Genomic DNA, 13,279 nt, shown 5'->3' on the forward strand with positions numbered 1-13,279 from the left:
CTTCTCATCATGATGGTCAAGAACTATGCACTTTAGATGAATAATGTTTAGTATTTAGTCATGCTATTGAATTTGATTTAATGAAGGTATGAGTTCTTCAGACCTTATGGTCTATTTATTTCCTCCCCTCAAATTCTCCTCATATTCCCTCATTCTAACTACTAGGTCACTATATATACAGTCATCACGCTGCATTGATGGTAATGTACAGATCAAGATGTGTATTAGATGGAACCACAGTCTTTATGATCATGGTTTTAAAAACTGGTTAATACTGTTCACACCGACTGGTATTTACCAGTACAAACATGGACCAGTATAAACCATATGGCCTGGTACTTGTTGGTCTTTAATGTCTACGACTTTTCAGCTGATACCAGGTGGTACCGGTTGGTATACTGTCCGGTATGCCAGTATCATTACATCCAATAATTATCAAAACATGTCTAAGACCAAAGATTTAGAATCTTGCTAACAAAGCCATATGGGAGCTTCAATATAACTTATTCCATTGCTATTATCTAGATGGACCACCGCCACAGAGACAATATAAAGCTAAAAAGAGGAATTATCATAATGCACCATATTATCACCAGCTTACTCCAAGGGACCATATGGCCCAACAACACCACTAAGGTCCATTTCCAAATGGCGGTGTCAACTTTGTATATAGCTTGGAGAAGGCACATCCCATCTTCAAATTCAGTGTGCCAACTCTTGGAGGACTCCTATTTCGAGATGGGAGAAAAAATATTTTCAACTCAAGAAGAAGGTGACCAATTTGTACTCTCTCTTTAGGCACATCCTGTCTTGAAATCCAGTATGCCAGCTCTTGGAGGACTCCCATTTAGAGATGGGAGGAAAAATATTTTCAACTCAAGAAGAAGGTGACCAATTTTCCCTTAAAGAAGAAAAACCTAGGTAGGAGTGGTGCATGCTAGCATTCTATAACAAAACAAATAGAGATAAAGCGGCTGATCCCCATCATGATGGAGAATGGTTTAGCATTCATTAAGTAGTATATTATATAAGTCAAGTGATTTTAAGTCTGTAATCCAAAATATTAGAAACATGATTTAGATTACTTCTTAAAGGCATTACTTTTTGTGAGATCAAAAGATTCCAGTGGTTTTATTGTCAATGAAACTATCTTCTTTTACTAAAGCCAACTATGTCAGTATTCCAAATTCACTATTGAAGTCTATAACCCAAGAAAGTAAACACAATTTCAATTACTTCTATGGGGTTACTTTTTGTTATATCATCAGAAACACACAATTTGTATCATTGAAAGTTTAAAGTTGAAACTATATAATCCCATCAAATATAACTATGCAGGGGTTTTCAAATATACTAGAGATTTAAATATAAAGTGGCATTCATATTAAAGATTCAAATTTTACATTATAAGTACAATCTTCTTTTCTTTTGTCCAAATGGTAAGTGATACGGATGGGATTTGACCCTTGCTTTTAATAGTTTAAGGCACTATTAATAGTCAAAGTCTTAACCAGCTAAGCTAGCTGGCATCCTCGAGTAGAATTTGGAAGACTGACTAACTTGTAACTACTTCAAGTAGAATTTGAAAGATGCCTTTGCATGAAATGCAATTACAAAATCTTCATTTCAGTTTAGAAACTAATATTTTGCCTTAAGTATTAAATATTTTGCCACAAAAGCACAAAACCCAACACTTTTGTATTCTGTAAGAATTGCTTTGGGGTGTCAACAAGCGTGAGACCAGCACTTTGCCAACTTACAGGCCACAGTCTGAACATTCCTGGTATGCAGCATGGTTCTTGATCATATAAAAGCACATGTGAATTTACAAATTCTCCATAAATTGCAAGCCAAATATCAATTGCAGTATCAACTATAATGATTTTATGATCACGAATCAGTTGGTAGAAAGGCCCTTTAGAAGTTCCAGGTTATGATTACTCTATCTTATCAAACATGTGATAGACCACACTCCCCATGGCATCAAGAATAACCCATGCAAAAATTCAACATATCAGCAATGAGAGAATATGGTTAGTGCCACAACTTTTGTACACAAACCCTTGTATCCAACATGGTAGAATGTTCGCTTATAGATAAAATATGGTAAAATAAATTGCGTCCTGTTTGATGCATGAATAACTTTTATAGCTCAATAAATAGTAAACTTTGCAACTTTCATTTATAGTTGATACATCAGCAAAAATATTAAGTACCTCCTCATCATCCTCAAAGTCCAATTCCAGGAGGCCATCATCATTCATCCACAAATTATAAATTAAAACTTTGGTTCCATGCAACCCGATATCCTCAAACTGAATCATCAAAAATAAATAAATGATTTATCCATGCAGTTCAAAATGTATGTTAATTCATTTTTGTGGCTAATGAAAAAGAAGCATGTAAAAAAATTGCTTTCCATTTAAAATGGAAATTGTGAACACAAATTAGACAAATCAATGTACCAGAAATATAACATATAATTATGACAATTCTTTTAACTACCAAACACTGCTTTTAAAAAAACTCACCACAGTTTTGCATTTTGCATACAGGTCTCAAATTCAAGAATAACAGAAAATAAAGATATCAACAGTGGCATACTCGAAGACATTTTCAAAATTCTGAAACTATACTGAACGAGTTTTATCCACAAAATACAAAAGATGGATAAACCAGATTGCTTGTCGTACTTATTATACTAGGTACATACTGGATACACCAAAGTTCAAAGTTTCGATTACCAGACCTGCCAGTCCATAGCCGAACCAGTACAGGTCTAGAACATTTCAGTGTACGGTATCTGTATTGTCACAAACAAGTCTGTGCACAAGGTGTTCGATGTAATGTTTCTGTGTGTCCGTCTCTTCTAGTTTTGTTCATACTTTGCATGACATGTAGAGGGCTTGTAGTAGGCTTGGTTTGGTTAGTTTTTGTGGACTTTTCAGTTGTGTACACGCAGGTCGTGTGTGGTCATCGCCCAGGGGCAAAACTACACAAAAACAGGCCATCCAAATAGCCATTTTGGGTGTTTTCAGGTCCGTGGTGTCACGGACTTAGTTGGAATTGCCTAAATCGTGAGGCACCCTTGCGACAAAGTCACAGACTTAGCTGGAGTTACCTAACTCATGAAGCACCCTTGCGCCAACTCCTCGGACTTAGCTAGGATTGCCTATATCATGAGGCGCCCTTGCGACATATGCGTTCGCAAAGGGTCAGCCTAGTTGCAACCTCGTACAGGTCCCGAAAGACCTGTAAAACAGAAAGTTGATTAATTTGAAAACGAGCGATGGACAAGTCTCGACGTCTCGTGAAGAGGGAAGCTTTTACAAACAATTCAGCGAACACCTTGAGTGCAAGAGAAAAAAGAGAGGAAGGAGAAAACAAAGACTTTAGAAGGTAGAACGAACTGTTGCAAGTCCACAAACAACTACTCACCGGGTGTCGGGCGCGAAGGCAAGTTCCCGTCAAGTTAACATGCGAACTTGTGAAGATTGTTCAATGCCCGACACTACCCGAAGCCTCATCCCCCCTGGTGCCACCCGAGGGGTTCCAGGGTGTCGAGATGGCTGACGTTTTGCATGAGGCTGCGGTCTAAAAAAACAAGTTGTGGCACACGAAAACAGAGCCATTTTGGGGCAATTTGGCCCGGCGCGACGAGCGATCGCACTACAGCGTTGCGAACTGTCGTTGCTTATATTTTTCAAGCAAAAACACACAAAACCAAGCCAAAACATGCAGCCATATATTTGTACAAGCATGCAAAAGTGACGAACAATTCGTTGAACAAAGTTGTTGCGGGTGCGTAACGATCGTTCGTGACATTCTCCCCCACTTAAACTATCGACGCTTGTTGGTAGTTTTTGATGACTGCTTCTTCATGTTGTAGGGCATCTTCGGGCTCCCAACTGGCTTCGGTTCGGGGAAGCTTTTGCCACTTTACCAAGTACTCAGTCTGCTCAACTCCATTAGGTAGCTTTATCTTGCGATCCGCTAAAATGATTTCAACTCGCTTCTTGTAGGAGGCTCTGGTTGGGGGTAGTCGAGTTAGAACACTTCGGGAAGCATCTTGCGAATCTGAGTGGTAGGCTTTCAAGTTGCTGGCGTGAAAAACATTGTGAATTTTGAGTCACACCGGCAGCTGCAACTTGTAGGAGACGTTGCCCACCCTACTGATAATTGGAAAGGGCCCTTCATATTTGCGTATCAATCCTTTTGTACTTTGTGCCTAAAGAATTGGAATGATGCTGGTTGAAGCTTCACCAACACCAAATCGCCGACTTTGAACTCCTATAGTCGCCTTCCCAAGTCTACCCACTTCTTCATATTTTTGGCTACTTTATCCAAGTAAGCCCGCGCAATATCTACATTTCAGTGTCATTCTTTTGTAATATGATATGCTGACGGACTACTCCTAGTATACCCGATAGCCAAGGTGTGAGGAGTCGATAGTTGTTGTCCTGTAATGATCTCAAAGGGGCTCTTGTTGGACGCAGAGCTCCACTGCAAGCTGTAGGAGAATTGGGCTATGTCCAACAGCTTCACCCAATCTTGTTGGTTGACACTCACGTAGTGCCGAATATATTGCTCAAAGAGTGAGTTTATCCTTTCAATCTGGTCATCCGTCTGGGGGTGGAGGCTTGTGGAGAAGTATAACTTAAATCCCAACAATTTAAATAGCTCGGTCCAGAATCGTCTCAGGAACCGAGCGTCTCGATCACTGATGATATTGTGCGGGACTCCCCAATACTTCACCACATTCTTCATCATCAGCTTGGCGGCCTCCTCTACTGAACATTGTAGGGGTGCAGCAATGAAAATTGCATACTTTGAAAATCGATCGACCACTACGAGTATCGATCCGAGTCCCTCTACTACCGGAAAGCTCGATATAAAGTCCAAGGAAATGCTCTCCCACGGCCTTTCTAGTATGAGCAATGACTCCAAAAGTCCCACTAGCTTCTGCAGCTCCACCTTATCTTATTGGCAAGTAAGGCACATTCAAGCATATTCCTCCACATCATTCCCCATCTTCGGCTAATAGAAAACCCTCTCCACGAGAGCCAATGTTCGGTGAATACCCGGATGTCCTGCCTAAAGGGAATCGTGACACTCTCTCAAAAGTTCACACCTCAAATTGTCCACTCGAGGAACATAAACCCTATACCCTTTTGTGTAGATAAGTCCCTGTTGGACCCAAAATCATCGTGCCTTGCCTTCTTTGATTAGTTGCATCAGGGTTACTGCCTGAGAATCACTGTACAATCCATCCCTGATCTTGGAAAAGAAGTTGGAGTGCAGTTGACTTGCATGGCCTCCGCCCTCCAGTCGCAAGGCATTCACCCGCTCCACTTTTCGACTCAACGCATCAACTACAATATTTGGTATTCCAGGCTTGTACTCCATTGCCATATCCAGGAAGTCCTATCATCGTGCTTGCTATGGGGAGAGTTTCTTTTGAGTTTAGAAGTAACTCAAAGAGATGTTATCGGTCCTCAGTACAAATCGCGATCCGAGAAGGTAGTGTCGCCAAACTCGTAAACAATGGACCACTGTTGTCATCTCCATCTCGTGCACCGGATACCGTCGCTCGGTTTCGTTGAGCTTGCGGCTCTCGTAGGCCACCGGGTGACCCTCCTGCATGAGTACTCCCCCAATAGCAAAGTTTGAAGCATCTATATGGACTTCGAAGGGCTCCCCATAGTCCGGCAATTTGAGCACTAGTTCTTCCAACACAATAGCCTTTATATCTTGGAATGTCGCTCTGCATTTATCGAACCATCTCCAAGGCTGCTCCTTCAGCAACTCCGTCAGTGGAGCTGTGCGCTTCGAATACCCAGCTATCAAGCGCCGATAGTAGTTGACGAAACCAAGTAAAGATCTCAGCTCCGGCACCTTCTTTGGAGTTCGCCATTCCGCAACAACTTGCACTTTTGATTTGTCCATCCGAATGGAACCATCATCGATTCGATGTCCCAAGAATAAGATCTTCGCCTGAGCAAAGTAGCACTTCTCCCTTTTCATGAACAAAGTGTTCTTCCTGAGAACCTTGAAAATTGTCCGAAGGTGCTCGACATGCTCCTCGAGCGTTTGGCTGTAGACGACGATATCATCTAAGTAGACGACCATAAACTTATCCAAATACTCCTTAAATAGTTGGTTCATAAAAGTGCAGAATGTGGTCGGAGCGTTGGTTAAGCCGAAAGGCATCACCAAGAACTCAAACACTCCATACCTGGTCACGTATGTAGTCTTCGCTTCATCGCCTTCAGCAAAGCGTACCTGCCAATACCCCGACTGAAGGTCGAATTTAGAGAAATACTTTGCTTTGCCCAGATGGTCGAAAAGTTCGCAATGAGCGGGATGGGATACTTGTTCTTCACCATCACCTTGTTGAGGGCTCGATATTCGACGCATAGTCGGAGGCTCCCATCTTGTTTCTTTTGGAAGAGAACTGGAGCTCTGAATGGTGCTTTAGAACTACGAATAAGACCACCGCTTAGCAGTTCATCTAATTGCTTTCTGAGTTCTGCCAACGCTAGAGGGGAATTGAGATAAGGTGGTCTTGTTAGAGGCTTCACTCCCAACTCCAGCTCAATATGATGATTCACGCCTCTACGTGGCGGTAGAGTTTTCGGCAACTTAGGTGGCATAACGTCTGTGAACTCTTTCAGAATGTTCGCCACCACAGCAAGTTCATGAATGGCCTCCCAATCAAGTGGCTCAAGCTTCACAACAGCCATGAAGGTTAATTCTCCTTTTCGTACCCCTTCCTTTAATTATAATGTCGATATTTATTGGGGGTCATTACTTCCTCTCCGAGAGATGGGAACCACACGGGGGTCGTCACCTCCCATCAGACATAGGGAGTTCAGGAACGGCATTGGCACCAACTTCACCGCATACATAAACTTCATTCCAAGAATCACTTGGAAGTCGTCCAGTGGCACCGCCATCATGTTTGTGCTCCTGCTCCATGTTTCGATCTTGATGGGGACTCCTTATGCTAGCCCGGAGATCCACTATGCCTCCAAGTTCACCGCCTTCATCCAACTTAGGTTCTTCTCCAAAATCAACCCAAGTCGCTTTGCTACTTGATCAACAATATAATTGTGGGTAGCGCCCGTGTCCATTGCACGAGTTGTTTGGTCATTGAGCTTAATGTCCACGTATATCAGCTTGCTACTCCTTGTTTTTTGTGGTTTTGCCTTCATGTTCTCCCTCATTTGATCCCGTAATGCATTCAGCAAACGCATTACTCCCATCCGAGGACCTTGCAACTCCTTATCGTTGCTACTGGATTCTGAATTACTTGAACTGAGGGTGACGGCCTTGCCCTTGTCTGATTTGGGAGAATGGATTGAAGTTGTTAAGGCATTGAGTGTGTTTCTATGGACACCCCCTCTCCATGTGCGGCCCTTCGCACAAGAAGCATCTGCCAGGTTTTAAGTCCTTGCCTTTTGAGCTTGGCTCTTTGTGGGAACTCTTCTTCCTTTGCTCACCCCCGGGCTCCTTCCCTCGAGAATATTTTGGAGGGCGATTTCCTGAAGATTGTTTTCTTTTCCCCAAGTCCTCCGAGGAAACAAAATCGATGAGCCTTTCTACGACCGCAATTGCCCCGATCACATCGGTGACATTCCTTCGATGCAGTTCTTGTTGAGCCCATAACTTCAGGCCATCAAGGAAGCTGAACAGCTTATCCTTCTCGGACATGTCCTGTATATCCAGCATCAGTACAAAAAATTGCTTCACATAGTCTTGAATGGAAGTACTTTGGCGAAGTTGTCTTAGCTTCCTCCATGCAATGAACTCTGTGTTCTCGGGTAGGAACTAAGTTCTCAACTCCCGCTTCAAGTCCTCCCATGTGTCCACCCAACACAGACCTTGTTGGATCTCCTCCCAACGAGTTCGCCACCAAAGTTTTACATCCTCATTCAGATACATGGTCGCTATTGAAACTTTAGTATCTTCATAATCGGGCCTTGTAGCTCGAAAATACTATTCCATGTCAAACAAGAAATTCTCGAGCTCCTTTGCGTCCCTAGCACCTCCATAGCAATGAGGCTCAGGTGTCCTCATGTTTTGTAGCTGCGCAACACGGGTGTTGCTCCCTCTCGCATTTAGTGCCCTTATGAGCATTGTCACTTTGGAAGTGAGTTCTGCCATGACTTCCTGTAGGTGTTGTACAGAGTCTTTGGTGTCTTCCGTCAGTCGATCGACCAGGGACTTGACCTTATCAATTCGAGATTCCGCTTCTTCTTGCCAGCTCTCTACCACAACAAGCCTTCTTTCGCCTTAGTAGAGTACCTTCAAGCCTTCTTTGACCGTTACCACCACCCGATACAGCCCTGTATTGTCCGATAAGAGGCTAGATCAATGATACTACCTGGTAGCGGACACTTTACGTACTGATCTGCTAGCGGACCGATACATACCACTCAGTACAGGCAGTATCATTTAGTATTGTAATCCTTGGGCAAAACTACCTAAAAATAGGCCATGTAGACAACAATTTTGAGTGTTTTCTAGCTTCGTAGAGTGGTACAAAGTGTCAACCAATACAGCACCGTGGAGCTACCTGGGTGGCACATGACTGGATGGGCCTTTAGGGTATTATCTAGGGCTAGATCGTTGTCTTGTTCTACAATAGTGTCATGTGGGCACTTGTTAATACTTTTGGTCGTGGCGAACCACCTTAGACCCTTTGTCGCACGACTATTCAGAGCTTCCGAAGTCTATATTTGCAATTAGTATTACCTATCAAGTGTTTGATAAAATGTCTACCAATAGAATCCTGAGTTAAATGCTTCTTCTAACTCATCTTCTTCTCTTTTGAAAGGGGTCCTTAGAGGCCCCTAAGATGCTACAACGAGGTTGACCCTTTATAGACGGACACATCAAGGTGTCGTACGACTTAGGCAAAACGAGCTCGGAACTGATTGGGGGGATGGCGAGGAGGGGAGGAAGAAGTACAAAAGGAAGAAGGAAGAAGATGATCGAAAAAGGAAGCAAAGAGGAAGGGGAGGCAATGGAAGAGAAAGAGGCGAGGCAAAGGTAGCATACACAAAACCCTCTCAGCAGCATGCGATGGTGACATATTGTCATAGACCTAATGGAATTGCCTAAATCATTATCAACAAAGGGTCAACCTAAGTGCAATCCTACACAACCTCATGCAACCCGAAAGACTTGCAAAATATGAAGTTTATTAGCTTCAAAAATAAGCGACGGACAAGTCCCATCATCTCACTCATAATAACTATAGACTTGGTGGAATTTAGCAAACACTTGGAAGGCAAGGACTTCAAACAATAAAATGATAGTCACAATCCAACAACGACCTATTAACTAGTGTTTGAATTATTGGTAAGCCTATACACGATTTGCATACAAGTTTATGCTTCCAAACCGGAGCCCAGCACTACATGAGAGCACCATCTAGCCCTATGCCACCCGATTGGTTCCAAGGAGCTGAGATGGCTGACATTTTGGTTATGTCACTAGCTTGAGAAAAAATCAAGTTACAACACATAAAAATAGGACTGTTCTAGCCCATTTTTGCCTTGTTTGGCGACAGATCATTGCATAGCCTTATAAACTGGTTTAAAAAACAAGGGAAAGCCACTGAAAACCAAGCAAAACACAAGAAAAAGTTATTGTACAAGAAAACAAGAGTATTGAACGATCCGATGATAAAGGTTTTATGGGAACACGATCACCATATGTTACATTCTCCCCAACTTAATCTGTCAATGGTTGCTGGTAGGCTTCAACGATCACTTCTTCATGTCGAAGGGTGACTTCTAGCACCCAAGTTGCTTTAGCTCTGGGAGGCTTACATCACTTTACCCAGTACTCAATCTGCTCCGCTTCGTTTGTTGACTTCGTATTACAATCTGGTAGGATAGCTTCAACTCACCTTTCATAAGACACTCAAGTAAGGGTGGTCGAGTTGAGATATTTATAAATATAACATAAAGCTTGTAGCTCTCATAGGCCACCAGGTGGCTCTAATAGGCGCATCAACACTCCTTTGATAGCAAAATTTGAAGCATGTGTGTAGACTTCAAATGGAATATGAAAATTTAAGTACATGCTCTTTCGAAACTACAGCCTTGAGGTCTTCGAATGCGGCTTCACACTTCTCTAACCATTGCCAAGGTTGCTTCTTCAACAGCTTTGTTGATTTGTCCATCCGAATTGATCCTTCATCGACTCGATAACCCAAGAATAGAATTTTTATCTAAGCAAGGTAACACTTCTCCCTCTGTACGAACAAAGTATTCTCTTAAAGATTCTCAAAAAACATACTCCTTCAAAGTTTAAGTGTAGATGAGATATCATCAAGATAGTTGACCACATATCCAGATACTCCTTCAACAGTTAGTTCATTAGAGTGCAAAACATGGTCGAAGAGCATCATCAAGAACTCAAACACTACACTTGGTCACACTGATAGTGTTCGCTTTATCACCTTTAGCAAGTTGTGCCTACCAATATCATTGTGTTTTGAGAAGTACCTCGCTTTGCGTACTTGGTTGAACGAGTATGCAATGTGTCAGATATAATACTTGTTCTTCACCGTCAGCTTCTTAAACAATAATCCACACATAATCAAAGACTCGCATCATGTATCTTGTAAAAGAGAACTAAAGCTCCATAAGAAGCTTTCGAGCCACGGATGAGACCCCATTGTGTAGCTCATCTGACAGCTACCTAACCTCTGCCAAACATAGGTGGGGGACATGCAATAACGAGTTCTCACTGAAAGTCTCTTCTTAATAAAACATGTACAACAGTTGAATAAAGATTTCATGACGGCCTATAAGTCCCAAAATCTGTTATAAACACAAATCTTATTACATCTAAAATTTTCTAACCAACCCAATAAATTAAGTAGAACAAAAACAACCTTTAGATAATTGACTCCCAAGGTTTTTTCCTTAAATTGATTTTAAATATATTATTAGGAATATATCTTATAAAAAGTAAAGATTTTCCCTTGAATTTATTGAGTTTCATGAAGAAGACCTCTTGGCACACTTGAATAACGCAATGTAACCCCTCAACAAAGATTATTAATTTAACACTAATCACTTTTATGTCGTTGTAAATTATGTTTAAGAGCATCTATGTTTAAAATGAATAGCATAAGGAATCACTTGGGATCATTAACCAATTCACTATATAGGAACTCAAGTCATGCCCAAAATGTTAATACATATGGCACAACTAGCACCTAAGTCTAAATAGTTAATAGCAGACAAGTCCATGCAGTCAACTGCATTATCATTATAGGCACCCAATGTTAGATACAACCTAATCTATTGTCATTCCAAGGGCAATAGCACATAGAGACAACCACACGTGTCAGCGCCTTTCTATTGCTAGTTCAAATCATAAGCAGTTACTTGTAGATGATCATACTGTCTAGCCAATTTTTGGACACCTCAAATTTCTAATGACAATTCATGCCATCAATAATGGACTTCCAAATTCATCCGTTAGAAATCCCAATAATTACTTATCTTGGAGACCTAAGGACTAGAGCTTGCTAACGCTAAGGATAAAGTAATTGATCAAGTACATCTATATTTTTATTTAAAATAGTTGTCATATTTCTGTTTTTCATTTTTCTCTTTTCCTCCCACACTCCTCTCTCTCTCTCCCTCTCTCTTTCACATGTCTCGTATCTCCCCACCTCTAGTTCTTCCACCTAATTGCATCAGCCGCCACTTCTTCCTCCTCATAGGTGTTGTAGCTTCCTCCACCTCCATATGCCTCCTACTTTATCTTCTCCTCCTCTTCCTCCTATTTTGCTACTACTATTCTACTATCGTATGCCTCCTACTTGTTGGGAAATCTATGGGGCGACATCATATATGCAGCGGAAGAACAAAAAACAAAATCCCCTATTCCCAAAGAGATGTTCGTCGTCGTGCGAAGATTAGTGCGCAAAATCCGCGAAATAGAAAACTGCATATAGTAAAGATTGTTACCTAAGGAGATCGTATATCCCTGAATCCTTGCAGATCTCTAGGAGAGGGTGAAGGAGGTCAAACACCCTCCTCTCTAGCAGTGATCCACACAGCAGGGCTGTGACGACGCTCCTCAAAACTCCAAGCCTGTTCTAAGGTGGAGAGGGGGAGGAGAATATGAGAGACAAGCAAAAGCTCTAGCCTATGAACTACTGAATCCCTCCTATTTATAGAGGTCCCCTGTCAACAAACCCTAATGGATCCTCCCCTATTGGGTATTGGATCTTCATCCAACTACCCAAGCCTCTTAGATTAGTAGATTTCTATCCAATAATCTCTCATGGGCTTTTATTGGATCTCGTTCATAGGATCCAATAATTCAGAGGCTTATTGGATATCCAATAAGATAGGGGCTCCGACGGATATCTTATATCCGAACCTCTACTCATCACAACGCCAACCATATGTGTGTGACCCTTTAGGCCCAATATCGAGCTGGCCGCGAGTCATACCTATCAAAACTCCTTCTGGCTCAGTGAATTATTATCTCCATAATAATTCACTCGACTCATCGACTGCGGACGTACTAGGCCACTACGCCGCAGTCCCCAGACGATACAGGGGAATCCAATCCATTGGACCTGTCTGTCCTTAGTTACCACGTACCTATAGTCTCTCATCAATCTAATATCCCAAATACCGTATATCGGGCATGGTGCTGTCAGACCCATACGGTTTCTACTCGAGTCTCGCTCTAATCGGATTCTCTTGGAGAACTCTTTCTCCCTCAATCCGAATGACCCTGGCCAGGGATTTGTCTGAGCAAGAATACATGGGACATTCCTCTCATGACACCGAGAGTGGATGATCCTATATCGACACTCAATAGCCCTTGTAAGGTTAACTGTCACTCTCGATGACCGATTGTACTAGATCTGAGACATCCAAACCTATAAGTCCGGTATCAAAGAAAGGAGCACTCATACAGGACATCCTTGGTGTCTCAAGTCTAAAGACCAAATACACCATTGGGACTACGGAATTGCTGTCTGACAATAAGGTATTATCAACCATCCAGCATTCCGTAAGCGGATCAATCAATGAACTCATTCTCCAATGAGCACATGTACTGTATCTCTAGTGTCCTCACACGAGCAGCTATGAGACCAACTGCATCCATCATATGGACGGATATACAGCACACCAGTCTATCCGGTTATCTCGATGTCCCTCTCGAGTAAACTATGACCGGGATTATTTAGATCTGTGTTTAAAGGTGAATCGGTCTCATTATCATGATT

The 13,279-nt window shown here is 42.1% G+C and overlaps 1 protein-coding gene across 6 annotated transcripts in view; it reads right to left on the reverse strand.

The window, feature by feature from the left end:
• The window catches only part of LOC103981921 (protein MICRORCHIDIA 2), a 70,961-nt gene that overhangs the window by 48,061 nt on the left and 9,621 nt on the right, over positions 1-13,279 (reverse strand). For all 6 annotated transcript variants that reach the window (XR_010501951.1, XM_009398686.3, XM_009398685.3 and 3 more), the window contains exon 9: positions 2,217-2,315. Coding sequence is in view for 5 of the 6 variants with exons in the window: in XM_009398686.3 (XP_009396961.2) it covers positions 2,217-2,315 (99 nt within the window). In the remaining variant the exon portion in view is untranslated. The remainder of the gene's footprint in view (positions 1-2,216; positions 2,316-13,279) is intronic.

This window comes from Musa acuminata, chromosome BXJ1-4, assembly GCF_036884655.1.
Source record: "Musa acuminata AAA Group cultivar baxijiao chromosome BXJ1-4, Cavendish_Baxijiao_AAA, whole genome shotgun sequence".
NCBI lineage: Eukaryota > Viridiplantae > Streptophyta > Magnoliopsida > Zingiberales > Musaceae > Musa > Musa acuminata.